The 25567-nt window shown below is 32.3% G+C and overlaps 1 protein-coding gene and 1 long non-coding RNA gene across 7 annotated transcripts in view; both read right to left on the minus strand.

The window, feature by feature from the left end:
* LOC148616974 (uncharacterized) overlaps positions 1 to 16813 on the minus strand; it is a 30330-nt gene extending 13517 nt beyond the window's left edge. Inside the window, exons 1-3 of one of the 5 annotated variants that reach the window (XR_015922361.1) lie at positions 12471 to 16813; positions 11828 to 12126; positions 6419 to 6571 (exon numbers count right to left, since the gene is read on the minus strand). Coding sequence is in view for 4 of the 5 variants with exons in the window: in XM_088584175.1 (XP_088440301.1) it covers positions 6419 to 6571; positions 11828 to 12107 (433 nt within the window). In the remaining variant the exon portion in view is untranslated. The remainder of the gene's footprint in view (positions 1 to 6418; positions 6572 to 11827; positions 12127 to 12470) is intronic. The other 4 variants (XM_088584175.1, XM_088584174.1, XM_088584176.1 and 1 more) reach the window with 4 other exon arrangements.
* Positions 16814 to 16979: 166 nt separating this feature from the next.
* LOC148616976 (uncharacterized) lies at positions 16980 to 25318 on the minus strand. Of its 2 annotated transcripts, none has more exons than XR_015922363.1 (4): positions 24649 to 25318; positions 24250 to 24391; positions 21067 to 21303; positions 16980 to 18186 (listed from the first exon to the last, which is right to left on the minus strand). It is a non-coding gene; the product is annotated as an uncharacterized LOC148616976 (long non-coding RNA). The 2 variants fall into 2 exon arrangements; XR_015922364.1 differs by having other exon boundaries at positions 21067 to 21440.
* Between the last annotated feature and the right edge of the window lie 249 nt (positions 25319 to 25567).

The following is a 25567-nucleotide window of genomic DNA, read 5'->3' on the forward strand; positions in this document are numbered from 1 at the left end:
AATGGTTTTTGAGTCCCAGTTTTAATTAGAAATTACTGAAAAGCTAGAAAAGGTTAGTATTGTTGGCTGTGGAAAAATAAATACTACCGTTTTCCCTGTAGCTAGTTTGTGTTCCCACTAATATTCTATTAGGGAAAACGGTAGTATTTATTTTCCCACACCGGTAGGGTAGGCGTCCTCTGTTTTTGTTTTATAGAAACATCGACCGATTTGACCGGGATAGACAACAAGGAAAGGAGAACAACAACGTTATTATATACCGTCAGTTAATTGATTCTGGTATATTTTTGTGAGCACTTATAAACACATCAGACATATTCTGTTTGTTACAAAAAAGACAGGTAATAATTAAAGTACGATGCTCTACATGTATATCAACCCACTATAAAGCACGGTGCTACCTCAACTAACCGTAAAGTACGACATTACTACTACTCACCATATAGCACAGTACAGCGCTATCTCGACTCACAATAAAGTACGGTACTGCCTCAACTCACCATAACTTCACAGATTTCTTTATTCTTTCTGTCATGTTTTTTTTTTACTGTGCTTACCTACTTATGCTGCCCAGTATCAACAAAACTACTGAACTGATAAAATCTTCGCAGTAGTCAAAAGAAATTGCAAAGGGAAAGTCCGTATGACAATGCAAATAGCAATATCAGCACCGGAAAGTAGGAAAACCACTGCAATGGTCCTGACAGATATTTCAAAATGAAAGGTCGGTTAAACCAGGTTTCATAGCACACTAAACCTGCCCATTCCATTACGGTTCATTATTTCCGGTATATTTCAACATAAATGGGCAGCATCAATTTGCCACCAATCTAAATCGGTAAAACTAGTAGTCACAAGAGTACAGAAGATACGAACAATAAAATAAGGGAAAATAATTATATTACAATAAACATGATTTAAATCCTAACAAAAAGTTTCAAAAAGTCTTGAGTGTGTGCATAAACAGAAAACCACATTTGTATTTGCAAGGAGAGCAATAGTTTGAATATTGTTGACAAAAAAAAAAGAAAAAAAGAAAAAAAAAGAAAAAAAAAACGTTTTATAGTAAGCAATTACAAAAGGTGTCAATCTTAATTAGTTTAAAATTCCGAAGCCTTCTACAGTGAAGTGCAATATTATTTTTAAGGATTGTTTAAAAAGAGTAATCAAGGGTACCAAGATTCTAGCGGAAATCAAAAGATTGTAATCTAGGGACAATGACCAGACATAAACAGATAAACACAACAAAGAACATAAAATAACCAAAGTAATACATACATTGTGACAAAAGTAAATGAGCAACTCGGACTCCTCTAAAAACTGGGAGCATGGACCAGGTGCACTGGTAGGGTAGGCGTTCCCTGCTTTTCTAGAAACACCCGCCGAATTCATTGCTCATAAAAAGTCAAGAACAGAATAGACAAAAGAGGATAGGAAAACCATGACACGTCGAAAAAAATCAGTTTTCATGCTGCTGGAAGCAAAATCAGCAATATTTGTTGTGAAAAAAAATAATTCGTATAGTTTCAATACTTGATAAACAATGCAATTAACTGATTTCTTTCGCGGGAGTAAATCATGCACAATTTTCTTGCGTTTTTACTTGTTTTTGTTTGGGGCAAAGCAAAAAAAAAACGTTTTTCCGACTACTAACTATTATTTTGGTCCTAATATGAAAGAAAAACGAATTATACCTACCCCCACAAGTGGTTCTTGTGAAACTAAACAAATTTAAAGTAATTCATAAAAACAGAAAGATGTTCGATGGAAGGATTTGCTTTAATTTGGGGTCAAAGGTCAATCTTACAGAAGGGGTATTACATGTACATGAAGACTTTCAGACTGTTTTGGCTTTCAATTTTGTTTTGGTTTCGCATACCAAAAATCAATATGAGCTTTGAATTTTGAAAAAAAGTAAATTTGCGAATTGTTTGTCCTTGATATTGACCAACATTTGACAAAAGGCAAAACTTTCTGTTTTGAATTTTGAAAAAAAAAGTAAATTTGCGAATTTTTTTGTCCTTGATACTGACCAACATTTGACAAAAGGCAAAACTTTCTATTTCCGAATTTCAAATACCACCACACCTAGCATACAATGTAATTCAGCCTTTGTAAGCTGCAAAAAGTACTGAAAGTGAAGACTGAGACACAGAATCACTGTCGACCCTGACTGCAAGGTCAGGGTGTCCTTCAAAATTTCTATGCAAAACATATAATATAGTCCGGCAATTTTTTCAGTTTCACCGATTCGTGCCAAATTCGTAAATCGTTTTTATTTATAGTCAGTATACTGTTATTGCGTCTATTCAGCGGTACTAAGCGTATTCTAAATCAAGTTAACGATATGTTTATCAAATTTCTTCCCCAATTGTGGCCCAAGATAAACATGCAGTTCATGCAAAGGCTGAGCTAAAATGTGTACTGTCAGAGACCGTATATCATAACACGGACTTGGGGTCATAAGTTAGATCCATGAAATGGGCCAAAATGTACTTAAATGCTGTTTTAACGATTTTTTCTATATTTTACTATCCATAGTTATTCACTAAAACCCAAGGGAAACAGGCCACCATATTGGGTTTAATTACTTGCTACTCTTTTTGAACACAAAACAAAAATGTCATACCCCTCACTACATAGCCTTTCTTATTATCTTCCATGGCATAAGAATGATCTCTGTCACTTTCATAATTACTGTCTCATGTGTCTTTACAGTGGTATTTTTACAGTTTTTGTTCAAAGTGGACGTACAGTTGCGATAACTTCTAACCTTTCTTTAATTATGTCAGAATCTGTCAGGATTTCTGTTCTACGACAGCAGATTGAACAGAAATCCTGACAGATCATGACATGGTCTGACAGAGGCTGTCCTGGGTCAGGACACATTTTGCCCTATTTCCTGACAGATCCTGACAGAAATTGTCCCGGGTCGTGAAAAAGAAAATACGGAAAGCTGTTCTAAACTGTCATACCCCCTGGACAGTTCCTGATACTAATTTTTTCTATTTTGTGTGATGTAATTTAGAACAGGAAGTCCGCGATTAATAAATGAAACTGTATAACTAATGTAAATTAGCTAATCCGATTAGGAAAGAAATTTTGATTTCAAAATTTATATTGAACTTTCCATTATATATATAGAGAGAGAGCTCGTCGTGATCATCATCCAACAATCACTCGATCGTTATTCATGTTCCAATTTTCTTCGATCACGATCCAGTCATACATCGCTCAAAAATTATCATTGTTTACATGTATAAATTTTTTAACCTCTGTCACATTATATTAATTAAATCAAATTAATTATAAAATTAAAAATTCTAAGTGTGGAAGTGGTATCTGATAACTTTCAGATGTTTGGCACTTCTCACGAAATTCAAGATTGACAAAGTACTTTTTGAGTCAAAGCTACTTTGTATGTACGATTTTACTTACTGTATGTTCTTTGTTGTGTATGTCTGTTTTCCATGTCGGGTCTTTGTCCCTGGATCACATTCGTTTGATTACCGCTATAACCTTGGTTCCCTTGATTACTCTTTAATAACTTAAGGGTCACAAATCATTCTAAAATAATGTTAAAATTGACAATTTTATCATTAAATGGGTGACTGATACCTAAATCTTTCAGTCAACGAATATGAGTGTGAACACTACCAATTTACCTATATGGTCTTATGTGTAGAAAATGTGGAAATTAAAAATGTTAGTTTGATATTAGTGAGTGTGACACCTTTATTTCAGTATAAATTCTATAAAAAGTGCGAGCAGTTTTATTTTTCATAAGGGTCTAAAATTATTGACTAAAATGCTTATTTTGTTCAATGCAACTATCATATGGGTGACTATGACACATATATTTCTGTCAAAATTCTTCTAAAATGTCATATTCCAGCATATGTATGAGTGCCCACACTTTTAATTTCTATGAGGGTCTAAAATTAATGACTCAAATGCTAAATTTATCAATATAACTATCATATAGTGGCTGTGAAACATTAATTGGAGTCAAAATTCTTTAAAAATGCCATATTCTTGCAAAATGTATGGCAGCCAGCACTTTTTATTTCCACGAAGGTCTAAAATTAAAGACTAAAATGATATTGTTTTCAATATTAATATTATGTGGTGGCTGCTACACTTTAGTTTGAGTCTACATTCTTTTAAAATGTCATATTCTTGCAAAATGCATGAGCGCCAGCACTTTTAATTCCCATCAGAGTCTAAAATTAATGACTAAAATGTTACATTTTTCACACTGCAACACTTTTTTTTTTGGTCAAAATTCTTTAAAAATGTTATATTCTTGCAAAATATATGAGTGCTCACACTTTTAATTTGTTTGATTGTATAAAATTATTGACTAAATTGTTGATTTTTTTCAGTATGACTATCATATAGTGGCTGTGAAAAATAAATTTGAGTCAAAATTCTTCAAAAATGCCATATTCTTGCAAAATGTATTAGTGCGTACACTTTTAATTTCCGTGAAGGTCTAAAAATACTGACTGAAATGGTAAATTTTTCAATATAACTACCATGTGGTGGCTACGACATATTATTTTGAGTCAAAATTCTTTAAAAATGTCATATACTTGCAAAATATATGAGTGCGCACTCTTATAATTTGCTTGAGGATATAAAATTATTGACTAAAATGCATATTACTTCAATATGATTGCATACAGTGGCTTTGACATGTTATTTTGAGTCAAAATTCTCAAAAATGTCATATTCTTGCAAACAATATGAGTGCGCACACTTTTAATTTGTTTGAAGGTATAAAATCATTGACTAAAATGCTAATTATTTCAGTATAACTATCATATAGGGGCTGCGAAAAATTATTTTGAGTCAAAATTCTTTAAAAAAAAATGTCATATTCTTGCAAAATGTATGAGTGCGCACACTTTTAATTTGCTTGACTAAAATGTTAACTTTTTCAATAAATCTATCATATTGGTGGCTGTGACACATTTATTTGATTCAAACCTCTTTCAAAATGTCTTATTCTTGCAAAATGTATGAGTGCGCACACTTTTAATTTGCTTGACTAAAATGTTCACTTTTTCAATAAATCTATCATATTGGTGGCTGTGACACATTTATTTGATTCAAACCTCTTTCAAAATGTCTTATTTTTGCAAAATGTATGAGTGTGCACACTTTTGATTTCAATGAGAGTCTAAATTATTGCATAGATGCTTTTTTTTTTTTTTTTTTTGGTTTTATACACTATCAAGAACCATGAAATTAATAGTGTAATCACTATCGAGAACCACCATAAAATTATACAGTGTACACTAAATTTGACTTATTGAAAATCATACAACTGTCATCATGCTGTTATTAACATATGATTCCTCCATACATGTACTTGTCTCTTAATGAGCCTTCTTTTGGGTAATGAGCCCTTACTAGAACTATGTGTTATGATGTAACGCGTACTCCTTCCGCGTGGAGTCCGAGTTGCTCATTTGCTTTTGTTAATTTGTATGTACTATTTTAGTTACTTCATGTTCTTTGTTGTTTGTGGAGAATTGTGAAATCCTTTTCCAAATTTTCTAAATTTTCCAAATATCATGAATCTACTCCTTATTTGGGAACTGGAGGACAATTTTTTCAACATCCCTGGGAAAAAGCTGAAGTTCTCAACAGTTTCATCTATTGATACTGAATCAGATTAATTAAATGATCTAAATGAAATACGATAAGGAATGTTGAAACCTTTGACATTACTTTTTATCTTTCTTTACAAACCAATCCTGGAAATAACACATGATACTCCAATTTTTAAGTGCAAAGGCAGTCACGATCCTGTAAGTTAGACCTATTTCTTTCACTTTCATTGTTTGCAAAATTAAATAATAATATATTAATATATTAAATATATATTTAAAACATATATTTAATTTCACGCAGGAAAACGAATTATTGTCAAAAAAGCAGTCTGGTTTTCAACCAGGTAACAGTACAGTAAATCAACTTTTGTAAATTTATAATAAAATCATATCGAATCTTGACCAAGGCATTCCATACGGTTTAGCAGGATGGCTTGACATCAAAACGTAAGAACGTAGGCGTTCCTAATGATTTAGGTGCTTGGATTAAAAATACATGAGTGACAGATATGAAAACGTTTTACTCGATTGATTTTTCTTTCTAACAAAAGGCAACTAGGTGTCCTCCACAGAGCAATATACGTTTTCTGATTTACTACGTATCTCTCTGCTAGATAAAAGACCTGCTATACAGAAGATGAAATATGAAAGAAATCAGAGCGTATGAGCGCTACTATTTACAAATCAGCGAAGCTGCTTCCGGTGTACTCTACCTATTTGCGACAAAGAGTGGGTGGCAGAGGTGTAGAGCTTTGAAATAGCAAATACACTATCTGTGCAGGACTTTGGTTACTCACCTGTCATGTATGCCGTCACCACGTTCGTAATTGCTGTACACGTACAGGGTAAACACTCTAAATGCCAGTAAGTGTTCATAAACACATTCACAGCGCCAATTGTAGCAAAAGTACAACCGAACAGTGCACACACTTTGCATGTATCGAGAGAATCTGAAAACAAAACATATCAAATATCGTCTTATGATGCATGATATCTTTAACTGAAGTAACGAAAAATTCCATTCTTTACAAGTTGTTATTTTTATGTGGAATCATAAAGAATCAAAACCGAAACAAAACAATTTAAAAGAAAATGTTTAACCCCCCCCCCCACCCAAAAAAAAACAAAAACAAAAACAAAAACAAAACAAACAAACAAACAAAAAAACAGTATTTCAGTCCAAGTCAATAGAAAATGGCTCTTACTTGTCATATGCCCAAGCTTTCTGTACAGGTAATGGTAATGATTCTGTTCGTTATTGTATGCCTAAACGACTAGCTGGTGTGCAGGTAGTGAAATTTTCACCCCCAACAAAAAAAAAGAGAAAAATCCTTAGAATTCAACGAATTCAAGATGAACAAAATTAATTAGAGTATGCTTTTAGTTCTAACATTGTGGATAAATTAACTGTTCAGAAAGGTGACTTTGATTCAGAGAGACAGATATACCGATGATACGTATACTGACATGGAACAAGGTTTGCCTTTTTCATTGAAACTATATGGTCATATCGTAAACAAACAGTTAAAATTGCTTGAGTCTGAAATCTTGAGCATCTTCACGTTATCGTTTTGTTACAATTTCCAGTGGCTATGATTCACAGAAGTGATAAGAAAATAGTTACGATTTTTTGTATTCAAATTTATGTGAACATATGAACTAGTCAAACAGGATTACAATTGATATTACAACAGTCTGAAATCAAATTCAATGGTATTGCATACCTACATAACGCTACTGTCATAATATCAATTAGCTGTGATCACGTTTATATAGAAAAAAACTGTTACGAACAAGGTAAGGACAGACACCATGATTACTTTATAAGCAATCAAATTAAATTATGTTAACCTGATTTATTTTCCTGCAATAAATCAGCAAAACAGATAAAGATTGTTAAGAGTAGAACACGATATATTGATTAAAACATTGCAAAGTGCTAGTATATTCCTAAAGACACATTTGCATGGGGCGGCTAACAAATCCCTACCCCTAGAGGGATTTTTGCAGACCTATATATGTTGATAGATATGCACATTAGAAACAAATATCCGCCCCTTCGCTCCCCAAAAAATGAGTGTGGCGTTGTAGATTGTTTCTAAGTATTCGTCTTTGAAACAGTTTGCTTTCATCTAAGTAACACAAATCGTTTTTCTTAATACAAATGTCATAAAAAGGAACCCATTCATCTTTATCATTAGGATACAAAAATAAGTTTGCCTTAAGACAAAAATGGTATAAAATTTAAAAGAAATAACCACCCCCCCCCTCCCCTTGACAATTGCATAGTAAAGACCAAACACCTTGATGTATTTGGCTAATGTATGCTACAAATGAACCAAATGAGTTATTGTGTTACATTTAGGTCTAAATAAATATGTTTTAGAGGACAGAATACGCCTTATTTACATTTTTACCTAAAAATATTTGTTATCACAAAAACCTGAAAAGTTGGCATTTTTTTTTTTATTTTGCAATTAAATTTGGAATGACGCCAATTTTTTTTCTAATAATGAACATAATGCACAAATTATATATATATATATATATATATATATATATTGATAAAACATTATTTATTGCAACAGACATTTTTGATAATGTTTTTACGATCAACTTGTGTTTTCAACACGATTGTTTCTCACAAATATATACGCCAATGTAATCCATCATCTTTATCTAAGGTTTCCGGCGTATCTCATAATTTTCTATATTAAACTTCAGGATGTACCATTAGGTAATTGATATTTTTTTGGTTTTATGGAATTCCGTATCAAATGGGCAATTTTGGACGTATTAATCTTCAAACTATAATTTCTTCGTTGGTCAACATATTCAAAGAAAATAATTTAGAACACATATTTCATAATCACCAGGTTCCAACCAAAAGCATTTGTAGTGTATGCTGAATACTTATGGAAGTTTCAAAACGCATATGAGAACAGAGAACTTACGCAAAAATGCCATAGTTAGTGAAATTTCATTTTGCATCTACATGTTGCCACTAGAAAAATTCCTATATCTCTATCAAGGATAATGAATCATCTCATAATCAACCATTTTCCTGAAATTATTTTTTTACCACTTGCAGCTCTAACACTTTTCTTCAGACACCAATATTTACGTTTAGTTTTGTATTTAAATAAAAAAAAATGATATCCACGAAATTGATTTGTCTTTGTCTACTGAAACTCTTTGAGTTGCTGTATATTTATTCAAAACTACAATGAAAATGATATGTATTACCAGGGTAGACATATATTGCATATGAATGTCTAATGTATAGCTTAGTCATCATCATTATCAGTTTCCCTCTTTTTCAGAGTTCCACACAAAACAAACAAACAAAATAAAAATTAATCGATCATGAGTTTATTTTTATTTACTATCAAAATATCGAGAAATATTCGCAAACAAATGTTATTTTATATTAACTCATTTACATAAAGAATTGATTCATAAATTATTTGTGGCCAAAACTAAGCCTTCTGAATCGCATAAAACTAATCATCAGGTAAATCTTCCAGTAGGCAGATTTCATATCAGAATATCTAGTTCCTTGAAAAAGATTCTGTTGATTTCTGTCTTACAACGATAATAAAACAGCAATGCAACTATTTTAAAATTTTATTATTTACTGAAAATGTATGATTGCATTGGAAAAAAGACTAAATCTATCAAGAATAACTATGTGGAAACAGTATTCTTCAGTGGCCCTTTTCACAAAAAATCGTAAGAGTAAAATTAGTCGTAAGTTATGACGTCACAATACTTTTATTTACTATGAGGTCATAACTTACGACTAATTTTACACTTAAGATTTTTTTGTGAAGAAGACCACTGATTCCTGACATGCATACAAAAATTGAGTCCAGTAGAAGCAGTTTAGCTTCTTATAAGAAAACGAAAAGAAATGCTAAAAAAATAATATTCACATATAATACTAGATTTTTCCAATTATCTAAATGGTGTTCATCTAATAGAAACAAATTAACAAAAGAAATGTGTATTTTTAGAAAATTTTTAAAAGCCTGAAAAGTAAGAATATTGTGATATCTAAAAACATTGTCCGTGCATATCACAATTAAAAAGTCCAGGAGATGAAAAATGAAAGTCAAATATTCTTGAGATTAAATGACTTGAGATCTATGTCAAATATTATTTTCCTGTGATTTTGAAAAAAGTGAGAATATTGATAACGAAGTTTAGTGGATCTTCATCCGATTAATTGTACGGAATATCCAACAACTCAAATGAAGTAATAAATGACACAAATCCACTTGTCTCGTTTCATGATCAGAAATTGATTTAAAATGTCTCATTAAATTTATCACTATGTATATTTCAGGACAAGGATTCGCCTGGTCTACATAAACATTACTTAACTAAAACGATTGAAAGAGTAATCAAGGGAACCAAGGTTATAGGGTAATCAAAGGAATGTAATCCAGGGACAAAGACCAGACATGGAAAACAGACATACACAACAAAGAACATAAAGTAACTAAAATCATACATACAAAGCAACAAAAGTAAATGAGCAACTCGGACTCCACTAAAAGCTGGGAGCGTGGACCAGGGTCACCGGCAGGGTATGCGTCCTCTGCTTTTCTAGAAACACCCGCCGAGTTGCTCATAAAAAGTGAAGTCCAGGGTAGACAAACAAGAGAAGAAAAACTATGACCTGTTGAATAAATCAGTTCCCATGGTACTGATGGATATACCATAACGATCCACGAGTTCATGATAACGACCATAAAACTTCTGTAGTAATGACTTCAACCTTGTAGCAACATAACCTTGTTCCAGAAGCCTATTTGTTAGAATTCTAGCGCGATACAAAAAGTCTGCGTAGTTTCGGCAAGCTCTGGCATAAAAATATAAATCTGAAATTTCTCATTTTTTTATCATCAGGCTCCAATTTCAAATGAATTAGTAGCTTTAGTTCACTTTGTAATTGTAATGTCGTAAATAGTTCATCCTTATATTTTTATTTTTCCGATTCCAGTATAGTTATGAAAATTTGTAACGCCTGAATTTAGGTGCAAAATGGAAGAACTCAAGTCTTCAATCCTAAAAATTTCTAGCATAACTTTTTTCTCTCATAAACCGTAAGCCTATTTGAACATTTACTACTCAAACGTACCACTGAAATAAGTTTTATAGTTCTTTCATGTAAATATACCACATAAATGGCCAATTACTTCGTTATATACAATACACTCACGTTGCCTGAAATTGAGGGTGTGTGTCATTCTTAAACCTCCATTAGAAGATTAACGTTGCATTATATTTTAGCAAATAAGTAGGATTTAGTTCTATCAAAAACAGGCTTCAAAACTTTGACTGCTTGTCAACAATCTTTTAAAGAACTTGGTGGTCTCCAAATTCGAGTAATTTTCAATGAAATATTTTGAAAGGAAGGAATTATTATTTTTTTTTTACTTTTCGGCTATAATTTCATAATAAAAACTATGAACCATACACTCATTCTAAAGCTTGAAAACTGAACTGTATATTGACATCTTACATTTTTTGAATCATTTAATCCTGAGGTTGCACTGCAAACAGGCAGAAACATATTTCAAATACGTCAATGATGAGCGCTACATACGTATGCAAAAAAAGGAGTATGCTGGCCTATGGTATAATATCAATTCCTATGGGCTATTTCATATTTGAGTGAGCACATTAAAAATCCATTTCAGCAAGTAGGACGCGGACCAAATATTGTCTGTTCGATAGAGCGAACGTTATGTACAATTAACCAATCAACCGATCAATCACCCTATTGGTTGTTGTGATATTTACCTAAAGTAAAAACAAAAACACACAAAAAAAACAACTGATCGAATTGGAACATGACAAGTAGGACAGTTGTAACTTAACCAAATAGAAAAAAACATCGTAAGGTTTACATGCATCAGAATATAAGTATATAGTTGTATACATTTAAATGACGAAATAAAAGCATGAATTGAGTTGTTTGTCCAGAACAATGCTAGAAGCTCAGGTGTTTTGTTGCCTAGCAACAACAAAAACAAGTACCCGAAGTATTTCAAACATCTTCGTTATCATTTATTCCAACACAGGTAATTTATATATTGTGACGTGTTGGCGCATGGGAGTTGCAGTCTAAACACAAAATACGTGAATAAAATGAAAAAGCATATAACTTTGTCGAACATTCTCTGACCTTAACATACCTTCATATACACTATGATCTAACCACCAACATTGTAGTTTGTGAGTACAGGCTGTCCAAAATCCAAAGGCGGTAAATTGTTTTTTGTGAAATGAATGTAAGTCTAGATCACTGTAATCTCTGTATTCTCTGAAATCGAGTGGATCTTTGAGTAGCATGAGCGTTGTAGGGGCAACTTGAACCAAAATTGGAATTGATAAACCAACAACTGTAACAACGCATGCTATCCAATGTAATACGACAGCTATCTTTTGGAGAATCTTTAACTCATTCCACGACATTTCTTACGGTTCAGAAAACCTATATAGAATGATGCACAACTAGAGAGATTATTACATATATTTACATTTAAGAAACAACTGTGGCTACATTTTCCGCATATATTACATGTTGGAAAATTGAAAAGAATTACGATAAATTGCTGCAGGGCCTTTTATTGTAATGTTACCTGTGAATATTTACACAAGTACAAACGTCAGAAAATATATACAAGTTACCTTAGCGGGATATGTTTTTCGTTTTTGTACAGTACAAATATAAATACATTGTAAATATAAAATTCTTTAAAAAAACAATACAAAATATAACTAATTGCCTAAATCCTGTATGATATTTTCCTTCTTGATTGGAGAATATATACTTACCCTTTTAAACTTCAACGTATTTTCTTTACACAGAAATGCATTGTATATCTTCCTACTGGATGACTGCAAATACTTAAATTCATTTTGACAATTGATATAAAGGTATACAATAAGGTGTCAGTCTCTTGAAGAAGGAGTCAGTGGGTGAAATATGAAATAAAAAAGCCAAAAGTTTTAAAAGTGTAATTTCAAAATTTTGCACCATCAGAATCAAGAAAAACGTTTTATCGATATGACCTGGTAAATTGGGTTATAGTTTCGTCGAAATGCACTGAAAATGAACAATTCAAGAGCACAAAACTCTGTCCAAGATCTAAGTTTTGTAATATTCTATTGTAAATTGTCTGAAAAATCCAGTGATGCTGAGATCAAATGGTGTTATATCAGTTTAAAGCATCATAATGATATAGAAAGCATTAGTTCATCGGAATATATATCTACAAAGAATATCAGAAAACCTGTCTAAACTGTACACTTTTGAAGTCCCTTTACATCAATTTAAATATAATTAGGACATTTATAAACAGATAACTGTCTAAACAGAGCAAATTTTAGAACCCAAAAGGGTTCGGTATAGACAGGTTTCACTGTATGTGCTGAAATTTTAAAATATATTATCATGGTAGAAAAATGCAAGTTTGTCGGAGCGGCCTAAATATTAGAAAAAAACATAATTATAAGAATGATATGGCAATTTTGTTCTGGTAGAATGACTGTTATAATTAATTGTCCTTCGAAAACACCAGAAGTGGATTAAAAGCTATAAAGTAAATGCATGATACTTTTGAGTGAAGTTTCTGCAATATTGTGTAAGTACTTTAAGGAGGAAGACCTAGTGCAAGGGACATAACTCCGGAAATCAATGATATGTTTGCATCATATTCAATTTTACCAAAGCCTCTCAAGCTTTCGTTTGAAGCAGAATAAAATGAATCGAAGTTAATTTGATGCTTACATAAGATTGATGTAAAATTGAATACAAAGGTTCCAATGACTTTTAAGAGTTGAATTCTTACTCTAGCTCTACCTCCTTAATTCGTGGTTACCAATTTTCGTGGATTAGGGAAGATACATAAGTTTTTAGATTCTTGAATTCGTCGTATTGAAGTTTTCAGTATACGCATCAATGTAAATATCCTTTTCGTTGGGAACCAAAACTCATGTTTTGGCCTACCCATGAACAATTGTAATTCAAATATGAAAATAATATAACAAATGTACTGGTTTAATATATATGTAACGGTTTGTAAAAGCTTAATGCTTTTGTCACAAAAAGCAATAATAAGTGCTAAATATAGAATAACTTAATTATACTGTGAAACATATCTTACAAATCTTTAAAATATAAAATTAAACAGAAGTAAAACAATTCTAAACATATGGAATTACTAATTAATAAGCGCTTAAATATAAAACAGCTTATAATTTCTTACAGTAATATGATGATACAATGAATTAGATTCTAGAATTTTAATAGGATTCTAGAATTCCCTGTAAATTCTGAAAATGTATAACAATAGCAAGAATGAACATCATCATTGACTACTTTATTCATTACTCTCGGAATTAAATTGAAAGAGTAATCAAGGGAACCAAGGTTATAGCGGTAATCAAAAGAATGTAATCCAGGGACAAAGACCAGACATGGAAAACAGACATACACAACAAAGAACACAAGTAACTAAAATCATACATACAAAGTAACAAAAGTAAATGAGCAACTCGGACTCCACTAAAAACTGGGAGCATGGACCAGGTGCACCGGTAGGGTAAGCGTCCTCTGCTTTTCTAGAAACACCCGCCGAGTTGCTCATAAAAAAGTCAAGTCCGGAGTAGACAAAAGAGGAAAGGAAAAGTATGACCCGTTGAATAAATCAGTTTTCATGAAAATATCAAATAAATGCATTGTGCCTGATTTTGTTACTTTTGATAGGTACAAATATAAGATAACTTGAAATTTGTTTAAAAATCTGAAATGTGGGAAAACTAAGTTTAATCTTTATTTAACGGTTTTTTTTACGCACACTTTTGACACAAAAGGCAATAGAAAGCGCAAAGATCATAAAGTATCTTAAAATGTGTACTGTATAATGATTTGAGAAGAAAAGAAAACAGAACTTGAAACTGGAAAAAAAATATGTGAAAGTTTAAACGAAATATGACCATTCTTAGCATCTTTGATGACTGCGATTAATATATACTCAAAATTAGATGTAAGTAATACAACAAATATTTCCGTACTGTAATGTTATTTTTTAACTACTTCAATATCTCATGATTGTGTAAAACCTTCTAAATAAAAAGAAAACAATACTGCTCATATATCAGCATGACAATAAAAACAAACGACATGAGCAATGTGGTAAACAGAACAAAATGCAAACGCATATAACTCCGTTTTTGCCAATTTAAATGTATTTAAAATGTTTAAAACACGTTTTCCGTAGTTCGCAGTCTTAACAAAACCAGCATGGGATCGGTTTATGAAAAATAGAATGGAACCTGTTCAAACCGACCACATTTTAGACTTTATAATCTTTGTTCGCTTTTAGAAGGTTGAAAAACTTTTGAACTGATATGATTTTTTTTTTGTCGGTCAGAAGAGGGTTTTTTATAAATTGTTTTAGAAGTTTGCATTTATATTTAATATTTAAGCATTCGTCTAAGATTGTATTGACCAGAAAAAGGAATCCATTAATAAAGTAACAAATAGCTGCAATGAACGTCACTCCAAAAGAAAAACCAAAGCTTTCCATGCGTGTCAGTCTATATTGATCCCAAAATACACCAACTGTAATGCATAAAAGAATGGCTGAAAAGATAAAAAAAAACAACAGACTTATGCAAAAATGAACAACATATAAATGTTAATATTTCTTTGGATGATGCCAGTCGTACATAATGTATGCAAGACGCAATGAAATTTTCTCAGTTGTACTTCCCAGCCTTTTATAGGAAAATAAATGACTTTATATGAAATAAGCTAATACGTGACCAAGTCATACTTCAGGGTTATAATCACACGCAAAAAAACTATTCAAATATCTGAATGTTTCTAAACATCTCTTCCAAAATACTTTTAGTTACTTAAAGTGCTAATTCGTGATGCATCAGGACGAAAGTATGTACGCAATAAAACAATTTTCTTTTGACGTGCATTTTTGCAATGTTAAGTAGGGAATTTCCATTGAATAACATTTTCGACCATACAATGGGTTTTCCATTTAAATTATGTTATTTATGTAAAACATAACATAAAATAGCTTGTGAACGTGACATGTTTCCAGATATCATGTTTTGATTCACTACCAGAAAGTAAAACATATACAAATGACATTGAAAGTTGTGTTCACGTTTCTCCAACATTTAATTATCAGACCTTTCTATACGTTTACATATCTTCCCTGTATCAATTTGATCCGATGGAGCAGTGTAGTCATTAATTAATGATAAAAGTAATAGTTAATAATATATAGAAAGGTCTGAAAATTTCCCAACGATGCAAATTTTTGGTCGTTCCCTCCGCGGGACTCGAACTCGTACCGCTGTGACATCTATGGCAACACCGCTTGCACAAAGTCAAGAGCCCTAGACCACTCGGCCAGCTAGGCTATATAAAATATATCATTCATATCGCTTGTGTTGTTATTTACAGCGTTCAGATAGTCAGATTTAATTGCTTTTAATATCTTACACTTAGAGGCAACACTGTGTTTGGTAGACTAATTTTGATGCTTTTAATTGAATTTTTTTCTTTTTTTGTCAGGTCTGAAAGTAATTTTAGAATTGAGATAATATTTTTAGTTTACTTTGATCAAGTTTTGATCAACTCACACAACTCCACAAAGTCAACAAATCAGGTTCTAAACATCATTTTGTCAATAAGCTCATCTACCATAACTCTACATCACATACCATCTTTCTGTATAAATACACTAATAAACATTATGAACTTTATATTGTTCTTTGTAGGCCAGTTACACAGATAGGTTATACTTTTTGTAATGCGGAAAGGCCGAGGCAAAACAAAGCTAAGAAACTCATCAGACACGTCCATCTGATTTACAAATGTATAGAACTGCTTCAAAATACACAAGCAAACACATGAGCCAACCAGATACAGGTAGCAGCAGGCGCAACAGCAAGACCAAAGCAGACGAAATACCGAAACATCGACAAAAGACTTTAAAGACAGATTCTTCAACCAACTGATGACAGCTCAAGATTATGCAGACCAGGCATCCATTTGTATACGTATGGAAATCGAGAAAGTATTTTAATTAGTTAAAAATAAGTTAAAATGCAGATAAACCCGTTTGAGGACCCCATAATCCCTAACCTTAATTGATGTTGTTTTAGTCTAATAATTAAATGTTGGAGAAACGTGAATAAACCCATTGAAGTACTTGTAAACAATTTCAAACTGAGAAAAACTGTTTAAGAAACAAATAAGATAAAATTTGTATTTCTTTAATTCGTAAATAATTTTACAAGAATATAAATGTTGAGATATAAATTATTTAAAGAAAGTTTCACGCACATTCCCGTAAAAAAATGTTAACATTCATCAAAACAGTCACTGTAGATTTTTTTTATCAAAATAAAAACAAAGTTTACCATGGCCACGTGAAATTAACAAAATCCCATTATATATCAGTTGTATATCAAAGTTATCCATAGGTTAGCGACCGGTATCTATAAGTAGGCGGATCGTTAACTCTAGATTTTGGAACTTAAGTTATTGATATCGAATGGTATCGTAAGTGACAGTCCATTATAAGTTGTAAGCTCCTTGTTGACCGTATATGTTTATTAAGACAGTAGATTCTGTTGGATGTTCAGGCGTTAGCTGAATTCCTCTAACAGATTAATTGACTTTATAAATAATTATAGACGGTTACGGGAGCTTATAACATTTTTGTACGATATTGCTTAACTGTATTATGGGGAAACAATTAATCTTTGTATCGAACTTTATTTCTTCGAACTTTTTAGTTACTATATAAAATCTACTTTTGTCGTGGCGTCCAGTTGAAAAGTAGACATTGGCCAAATTGAAAAATCTTTGTCAAGACATTCAGGTAAAATTGTCTGAAAGTGCTGTTCTAGTCTCAACGTCATTCTTATTGCATTATCCTTTTAATGTCATTTGCATATAGTTCATTCAAATATGTTCATAAATGGCGGATAAAATTTCTATGTATCATCCTCATTTGCAGATTTCTGCTGATGTTATTTGGACGAATGTTTTTGTCCAATCACGAATGGTCATAACATACTTAAAGCTGCATTAGCTGTCATTTTCGTAAATTTTTGTTTCTGAAATGCATTAAATACTTGAAATAGGTGTATATATATTTATTGCCTTGCAAGACAAAAAATCGACCTAGATAAATTCGTATGTATGTGACTTCTGGTGACCTTAATCCGCGCACATGTGCTGTAAGGGTCGTTTCTCTAATAACAGTTCGGATTGTAGAGTCAGCAAAATTCAGTAGAATCAAAACTGGATAAATTTGGCAGCTAATGAAGCTTTAAGCATTTTAGATTTTGGATACCTTATTTTATTTACCTGTAATAAATGGCATCACTATAGTCAGGATCGAAACGAAGTTTCCGTTATTTCGCGTCCAAATAATCCAGAAAACAAACACTGCTGTAATAATGGATGAAATAAGACCAATGCATGCAAGAAATCTGACTGCAATGAAAAATCCTGAAAAAATATAAAAACAAATGTCCTTTGCTTTAGGCTGATCATTTGTATATTGCAACCTTATACCTTTAACATTAATGGATATATCTAACTGTATAATGCAGAAACTATTACCTTTTTCTATAATTAATTCACAAAAATATGCATGTTCATGTAAAACTGATACGTTTAATAACGATTTGCGTAACTAACTTCCATTGAAATTCACTCAACATTTTACAATCAATGATTTTGAGAAATTTTATTACAACCAAGATCATCGACCATCGGCAGAAGTGATACAAGATTTCGAGGGTTGGTAAATAGTGATATCAATTGAAATCCAAAGTCATCAATTGCTCAACAAACGTGCTTGTAACAACATGCCGAGAAACACACATTCTCAAAGAGTAATCAAGGGAACCAAGGTTATAGGGATAATCAAAAGAATGTAATCCAGGGACAAAGACCAGATATGGAAAACAGACATACACAACAAAGAACATAAAGTAACTAAAATCATACATACAAAGTAACAAAAGCAAATATGCAACTCGGACTCACTTAAAACTGGAATTATGGACCAGGTGCACCGGTAGGGTAAGCGTTCTCTGCTTTTCTAGAAACATCCGCCGAGATGCTCATAAAAAGTCAAGTCCGGGGTAGACGAAAGAGTAAAGGATAACTATGACATGTTGAACAAATCAGTTTCCATAGCGCAGATGGAAACACCGTAATGATCCACGAGTTTATGATGACGACCATAAAACTTTGGTAGTGATTACTTCAATCTTGTAGCAGCATAACCCTGTTCCAAAAGCCTATTTGTTAGAATTCTAGCTCGATACAAAACGTCTGCGTTGTTACGGCAAGCGCTGGCATAACGTATGAGTTGTGATATGAACACTCCATGGGATGTTGCCACAGATGAAAGAAAAGTTGACAACTCGGAATAAAAAAATCATCACTAGTTTTCCTTTACTATCGATATCTAAGTGTAGGTCAAGATATGAGGCTGAGCTCACAGTGTCCGTAGTATCCTTTATCTCAAGTTCTAAAGTGAAAATTAATACAAGGATCCAATGGTGAGCATTTGTGACTGAAATTCCTGATGTGCCGTAAATCATACAAATTCCCACGACGTAATATACTACGCGATGAAAATTAAGCGTGACGTTAATTATGATTTTGCGCACTTTTCTTAATTTTTTCTAATGTCCTTACTAAACACATCAGTTACTTAAATGTCTATACCAATTTTATTTTACCACCAAGTCATGGTCCAGTCTTTGTATCGATGGTTAGTTTGATATAAGATAGAAAGTGTGACATAAATTACGAAAATTAAACAAAAAAAAAAAAACATTAAAAATAATGAGGCGCCAATTTACTTGCTGTTTGTCAATCTTATTAGTGGTGCAAAAAAAGATAATTTCGTTTTATGCTACTAGTATTACCTTATTAGAAACACAACGACATATCAATGACAACGAAAAACAAATATTTTACACCTTCAAATGTTGCCATTTTATTGCATTGATGTCATCAATATATGCAATTTGCGTAGTTGAGAATACAGAAAATATATTTTTTTTTATCAAGAATTGATGTGTACTGTATTGCTTGCTTGTAGTCATAAATATATATATATATATGTCTGTTATCTGGGTTTCTTGTCAATTTCACTACCAACTCTAGGGACGCTAAAAATATAGTTGAGAGAAACTTGTGGAATGAAAATAATTCTCGGGCTTCGAGCAGACTGTGACAACAAGGAGTGACACTCTTGAGTGTGAACGTCCCTCAAGTGGTTGGAACATTTCGACCCAATTGATAATGTGAATTGTGTGCACATATTTTGGCTATATTGAGCTAATAATAACCTAGTTTCATTCCCCTTTTCCAAAAGTTCTTGATCTATTTGACAACATTCTTCACTAAATATTTCATATAAGTTTTTACGTAATGCTAAAGCTTGTTGAAACTTAATTGATTTTTGTACCGTGTAAACTCTCTTACGATAAATAAGCTTTTTGAACAAAGCTCAAATGCCTCTATACTACAGTCATCACATCAAAGGTTACGGTCGAAATCCTAAACTTGTTGGTCGTTAACTCTATCATATCAGCGATAATGCCGTACTTCCCCATCTCCTTGTAACTTGGATTTGATACCCTTTGACCAATTTTGTAGCACTAAAAAAGTCGAGGACTATGCAACGGGTCATTAACCCCAATTGTTATTCGAGACGAGGTGTTCATTAATTTCATAGTGTATTTTTTTGTTGTTGTTTATGGGGTTTGACTGTTTTCTTGGCTTAGTATCTGGTATTGGTCCGGGGATTATAGATATTCCGTTTATCGTTCTATTCATAGTCTTATTGCTCATACTTTTAGGACATGTTTTAAACGTTCTTTCATTTTAACATGTTCTGTGAAACAAAATAAAGTAAATTGTATGCATTCATCTGAATTAGTTATATGTTTTATACTGAGTGATAATTGAATTTTGCAGAACATCAACTTTTAAAAGTAATTAAATATAGAAAAAAAAGACATAAGAAACAAACCTCGACCAGTTAAATTTAACGAGACATTTTGTGATATTTAAGTATAAAACCAATTTTCCTTTAATCCTTTTCAGATATTTAATTGCTGTACATTGGGCCACTGCAGAATTTCATGCATCCATTTATAACGTCACCAGTAGTCACAATGCTGCTTTAGATCAACTAGATTGTATTGATAATTCTTCACAATCATATAAAACCATTAAGCATGGCGAATTTTTTATATCCTTTATTCGTATCATATAGTCCAATGACCAAAATCAAGTATATTTATTGTGAATGCTCTTATATAGCAGACGGTTAAGCAATGTTTTATTTTCAAATAAACTTACCTCCAAAATTTTCACTATTTACCAGTTGAAGACAACCGTACTCATTACTGCAGTCCTGCCATAATCCAAAAGCGTTCACAGTTACCGTATTAATTACTTCTTCGTCATGATTTAGAACGTGAAAAGGAATGCGTCCAGTTATCCATACCGGCGTTGCAAATCCAACAATGTATAAAGCAAATGATATCCAATGAAATATGAAAGCTATCTTTGTTACTTTCTCTAATTCGTTCCATGCTGTAAAACACGACATTGTATCCTATTCAAAATAGTTGTTTTATCAAATATAATATGCAATTACTTTTTACTCGTCATCGTGATTTTGCGCTTTTATGTTCATGCATTCATTTTTTTTACCTGGAACGATTCAGGATCTGGAAATTATAAATCATATGTCATGTATATTCTACGCATAATACATACAAATATCCTGTGATTTTCTTGAAGTTAGGAAAGTTCCGATCACAACATATTTTTAAGGACGAATGTTCAATAGAACCGATCAATAATCATTGTTAAAACAATATATGATAATGAAAACTAGACAGAAAAGCAAAACAAAGCAAAAACAAAAAACAAAAACAAAAATGAAACAATCCAAAGAATACATGTAAACTATACATAAACGAGAAGCCCCAATTATACGATAAACAACAACAATTTCGCTTTTAAAATCGGAAATTTCTGCAGTTGGAATCAGTCAAAACCGAAAGATTTATATTAAGCTTTGTACTTGCGAGTACACCAGTGTGATGCAAAGTGATCAGAATGTTAGAATGTTTCATTAGATGTTATTGTACAACTTTTTATAAGGCATAAATAGTCAGGTTCGTATTTCAGTTTTTTTTTTTCTAAGTAGTATGTATTTACTCCATAAACAACCATATCCTTATGATTTTGATTTTCCTTATAAAGCTGCTTTTGCCCAAGCAACATATCAAAATTAATGAAAACGTACGAATTCCCTGTCTGACCCTACATCATTTACGATGTCGTTCAGCTGCACTAAATGATTACTTCTCTCAAGTAAACGGTAACTATTTGTTTGTTCATTCGAACTGACAGAGGATAATTGTTAAATCTTGGTCATGTATGCGGTTAGTCAATCGGATTGCATTATGAAATCAATACTACCAATCATATAAAAATTCCAAATTAAGGTATAATGTTGAACACATGTTTTTGTGTATAACTCTCATCTCTAATCAGCATCATACGAACGAAATACACAGGATTCTCAACTTTCAAAAGCAAATTGTATTATCAAAACGTTTATCAAAAAGGAACCCAAATCCATCACCAACGAGTTCTACCAGAATATGTCAAAGGAGTGACATTATTTGAGCCTCATTTCAGTTAAGGAAAAGACATAATAAACATATACAGAATAATTTTGTACTTTAACGTGCAACCGAATTAAAATTACCAGCCTATTAAGTTTCAATTGTTGGCAAACAATACCTTGTCTTATTTGTAATAAGTAACAAGAAGTGGGGCAAATTTAGCTATAGCCCATTATTTGAGATACTGGTGTATGATTTTCGTGTATTGTATTAGTGTTCGATTTGTTTTTTGCTTTTTGTTTTTTTTTTTTTTTTGTTCGAGGGGTGGGGGTGGGGGTGGGGGAGGTTCACCCCAATACAAAATGTCAAAGAGTAGAGAAAGGCGACACAGAAAATATAAATATGAGGAAAACAAGACGTCACACAAACAAACTTTAGCTCTCGAAATATAACTCCCACAAAATCAGGTGATCTGGATGTCGCTTGAAGAAGTCTTATATAGATATATGATAAGGTATATTTTTTGAATTTCCTGAATAAATGAAAAATGATGGTTTAGCAGCAGCTCACCCCTATTCAAAACTACGAAGTATAATCTACTTAGATGATGGCTAAGATTTATTTCTTACGAACAATTGTGATTCTGTCAGTTAATTGGTGATAGTTTTAAAGTTTTACAAACATATCTAATAATAAAACTCTATCCCTGACGATACTGCAAATTATCATTAATAATATATGAAATGATTCGTGATTATACAAGTCTAACTAATAGGTAGGTGAATACGGATATGGAAGGGAGATCAGGATGATCAGGAATCGAATGATAATCAAAACGAGCATAACCGTTAACGAATAGATAAATAATATAGACACAAGCTAAAAACATGAAATAACAACAATTCAAACAAACAAACAAAAACAAAAACAAAAACTGAAAAACGCACATTGAAATAGACATTGAAGAGTGATCCGAGGTCGTATGAAAAATCGTAGCATGGACCAGCGTTTACCGTTTAAATGTCATGTCCAAGGTTGGTGTAACGGAAAAAGTAATATAATACAGTGAACAAATCGGTACCATTGGTGCATAGCAGTTCCATAGAACTTTCCACGATGAAGACCAAATAATTGCAGAGATGACGTTAATTTTGTAGAAATATTACTCTGTTACAGAATCTTAATTGCAAGCATCCTAGCATGGTACAAAAAGTCCGTGAGATTTGGTAGGTCTGGAATAACATACGATTTATGATATAAAATATACGCAGGTGCTGAGGGGATGTTGCGATAGATGAAAGGACATTTGATGATACGAAACGAGAAGTCGCGTTTATCGTATGGTTTATTTAATAGGATTCCCTTTCTGCCGGTATATACACATTTGTTAAGATATGATATTGACTTCAAAGTGTCTGCACTATCCTTTAAAATTATAAAATAATTTCTTTGGAGTAGATGCGATGTTTATAATTGTAGAATATAGGAATGTATAAAAACAGCGTCATCTATAATAAAGCAGAAACTGAGACTAAACGATCTGAATAATCGATGGTCTGGTCCTTCTGTTCGGATAAGATCATCTTTACAATCAGCTTCATAAGAGTGAAGAAATAGACCAGTAAAATTGGTTTCCGTTGGAATGCGGTCTGTTAAAAATATCACTTTACTGCTACTTTTTCATACCCCCAACTCCGATAATAAACGATGTAATACATTTTGCACACAAAAACCATGTTGTTTTAGGAATTTTCTGCTGGAACAAAACCATACGTATCAAGTATAGTACACAATGTCAGGACTACATATAAAATAATCTAAATCTAGCATTGATACTCAATGTTCTACTTAGAACTCATAAAAAGATGTTTTTCTTTTAAAGGTTAATTAGCTTTCATACCGTGATTAAAAGTACTCTCGATCGTGCTCTTATTTCATCAATTTCCTGCGTGGTGGTTCAGGTTATTTGGGACCTTTAGCAATGACATTACGGAGAGATTAGTTTCCCTCCAATATCTTAATCTTCCATATTGATGTGGCACCTATTTGAATAGAGAATTTTAACAAGATTAGTCAGGTGGTTTACTTGTACAGCCTTTACTCTGTATGTCTTGCAATATACATTTGTAGTTGAAATATCTTTGACCCATTTGGCAAAGTATCGAAATGTGAAATAATCGGTAATACGGTGATATTTTGTCCGTAACGGTTCATTAATGAAGGCTAGAAACCACTAATTCCACTTCCCATAGGCTTCTATGCGAATTTCACAATATTCAATGGATTCTCTGGACTTTACCTTAACTTTAATCTGCAGAGGACTATATATCAGCATGATTCTACATATGTCAGCTCACAATCCTCAGAATGGCATGTGAGGTTAGCAGACTTGCAGTGCAGTACTGGTCACCGGAAGTGAAGTGTCTGTAAATAGCATGGGAAATCGCAGTGTTTTCACAAGATAAGGGTATATTTAGAAATCATTATGGAGATTAGGCTTCACATCACAAGAAGCAAAATCACCTATAAAATGTACAGAAATGTTTTTCCTTTCAGAAACTGTTTAAATTTTTTAAATAAGATGAGAATTTTTTTCACAGCACTATGAGGAACAGGGATAATTTCTGCGTAGGACTATTTTTGCGTACGTTCCAAATGCTCATTGGTTGAATTGGTGGTCTGTAACCTGAAGGGTGTTCGACAAGAAGTAAACGGAATCTATATCTTTGCAACTGCAGGTGCATATTTGGTAAACAAAAAAAAAATGATCCGTCCTAATTAGCGACCATCCGCAACATTTTGACTATTAGGTGTGTATTGGCTTTTTGAAAAATGACGTTGAAAATGATAATGTTATCTTTAAGCGGCTACCGTTTTGAATCCACTTGAGGGAAATCATTGATTTTTTAACATGGAAAATTAAGACATGATGAAGTAAGTCTATGCACTATACTTTTAGATTTTGAAAAAAAAAATAGATTAGATAAATTTGCATGAAACTACAGACAACACTCTCAAAAGGATCAAAAAATGATTTTCGCAAATTGACTACAAAAACAAATTATCTTTTGTTTTCCATGAAATTTGGCAATATGAAATCTGAAATTCTTTGCTACAGGCTACATATTTGTATAGGTCCATTTGAGTCACGGAGAACAGAAAAAAAACGTACCAACTTATAAATGAGGTAGTTTTTGCCAGTTTCAGTACTTTATTAT

This window comes from Perna viridis, chromosome 5, assembly GCF_037379345.1.
Source record: "Perna viridis isolate PV_CMFRI_1.1 ecotype Kerala chromosome 5, ASM3737934v1, whole genome shotgun sequence".
Taxonomy (NCBI): Eukaryota; Metazoa; Mollusca; class Bivalvia; order Mytilida; family Mytilidae; genus Perna; species Perna viridis.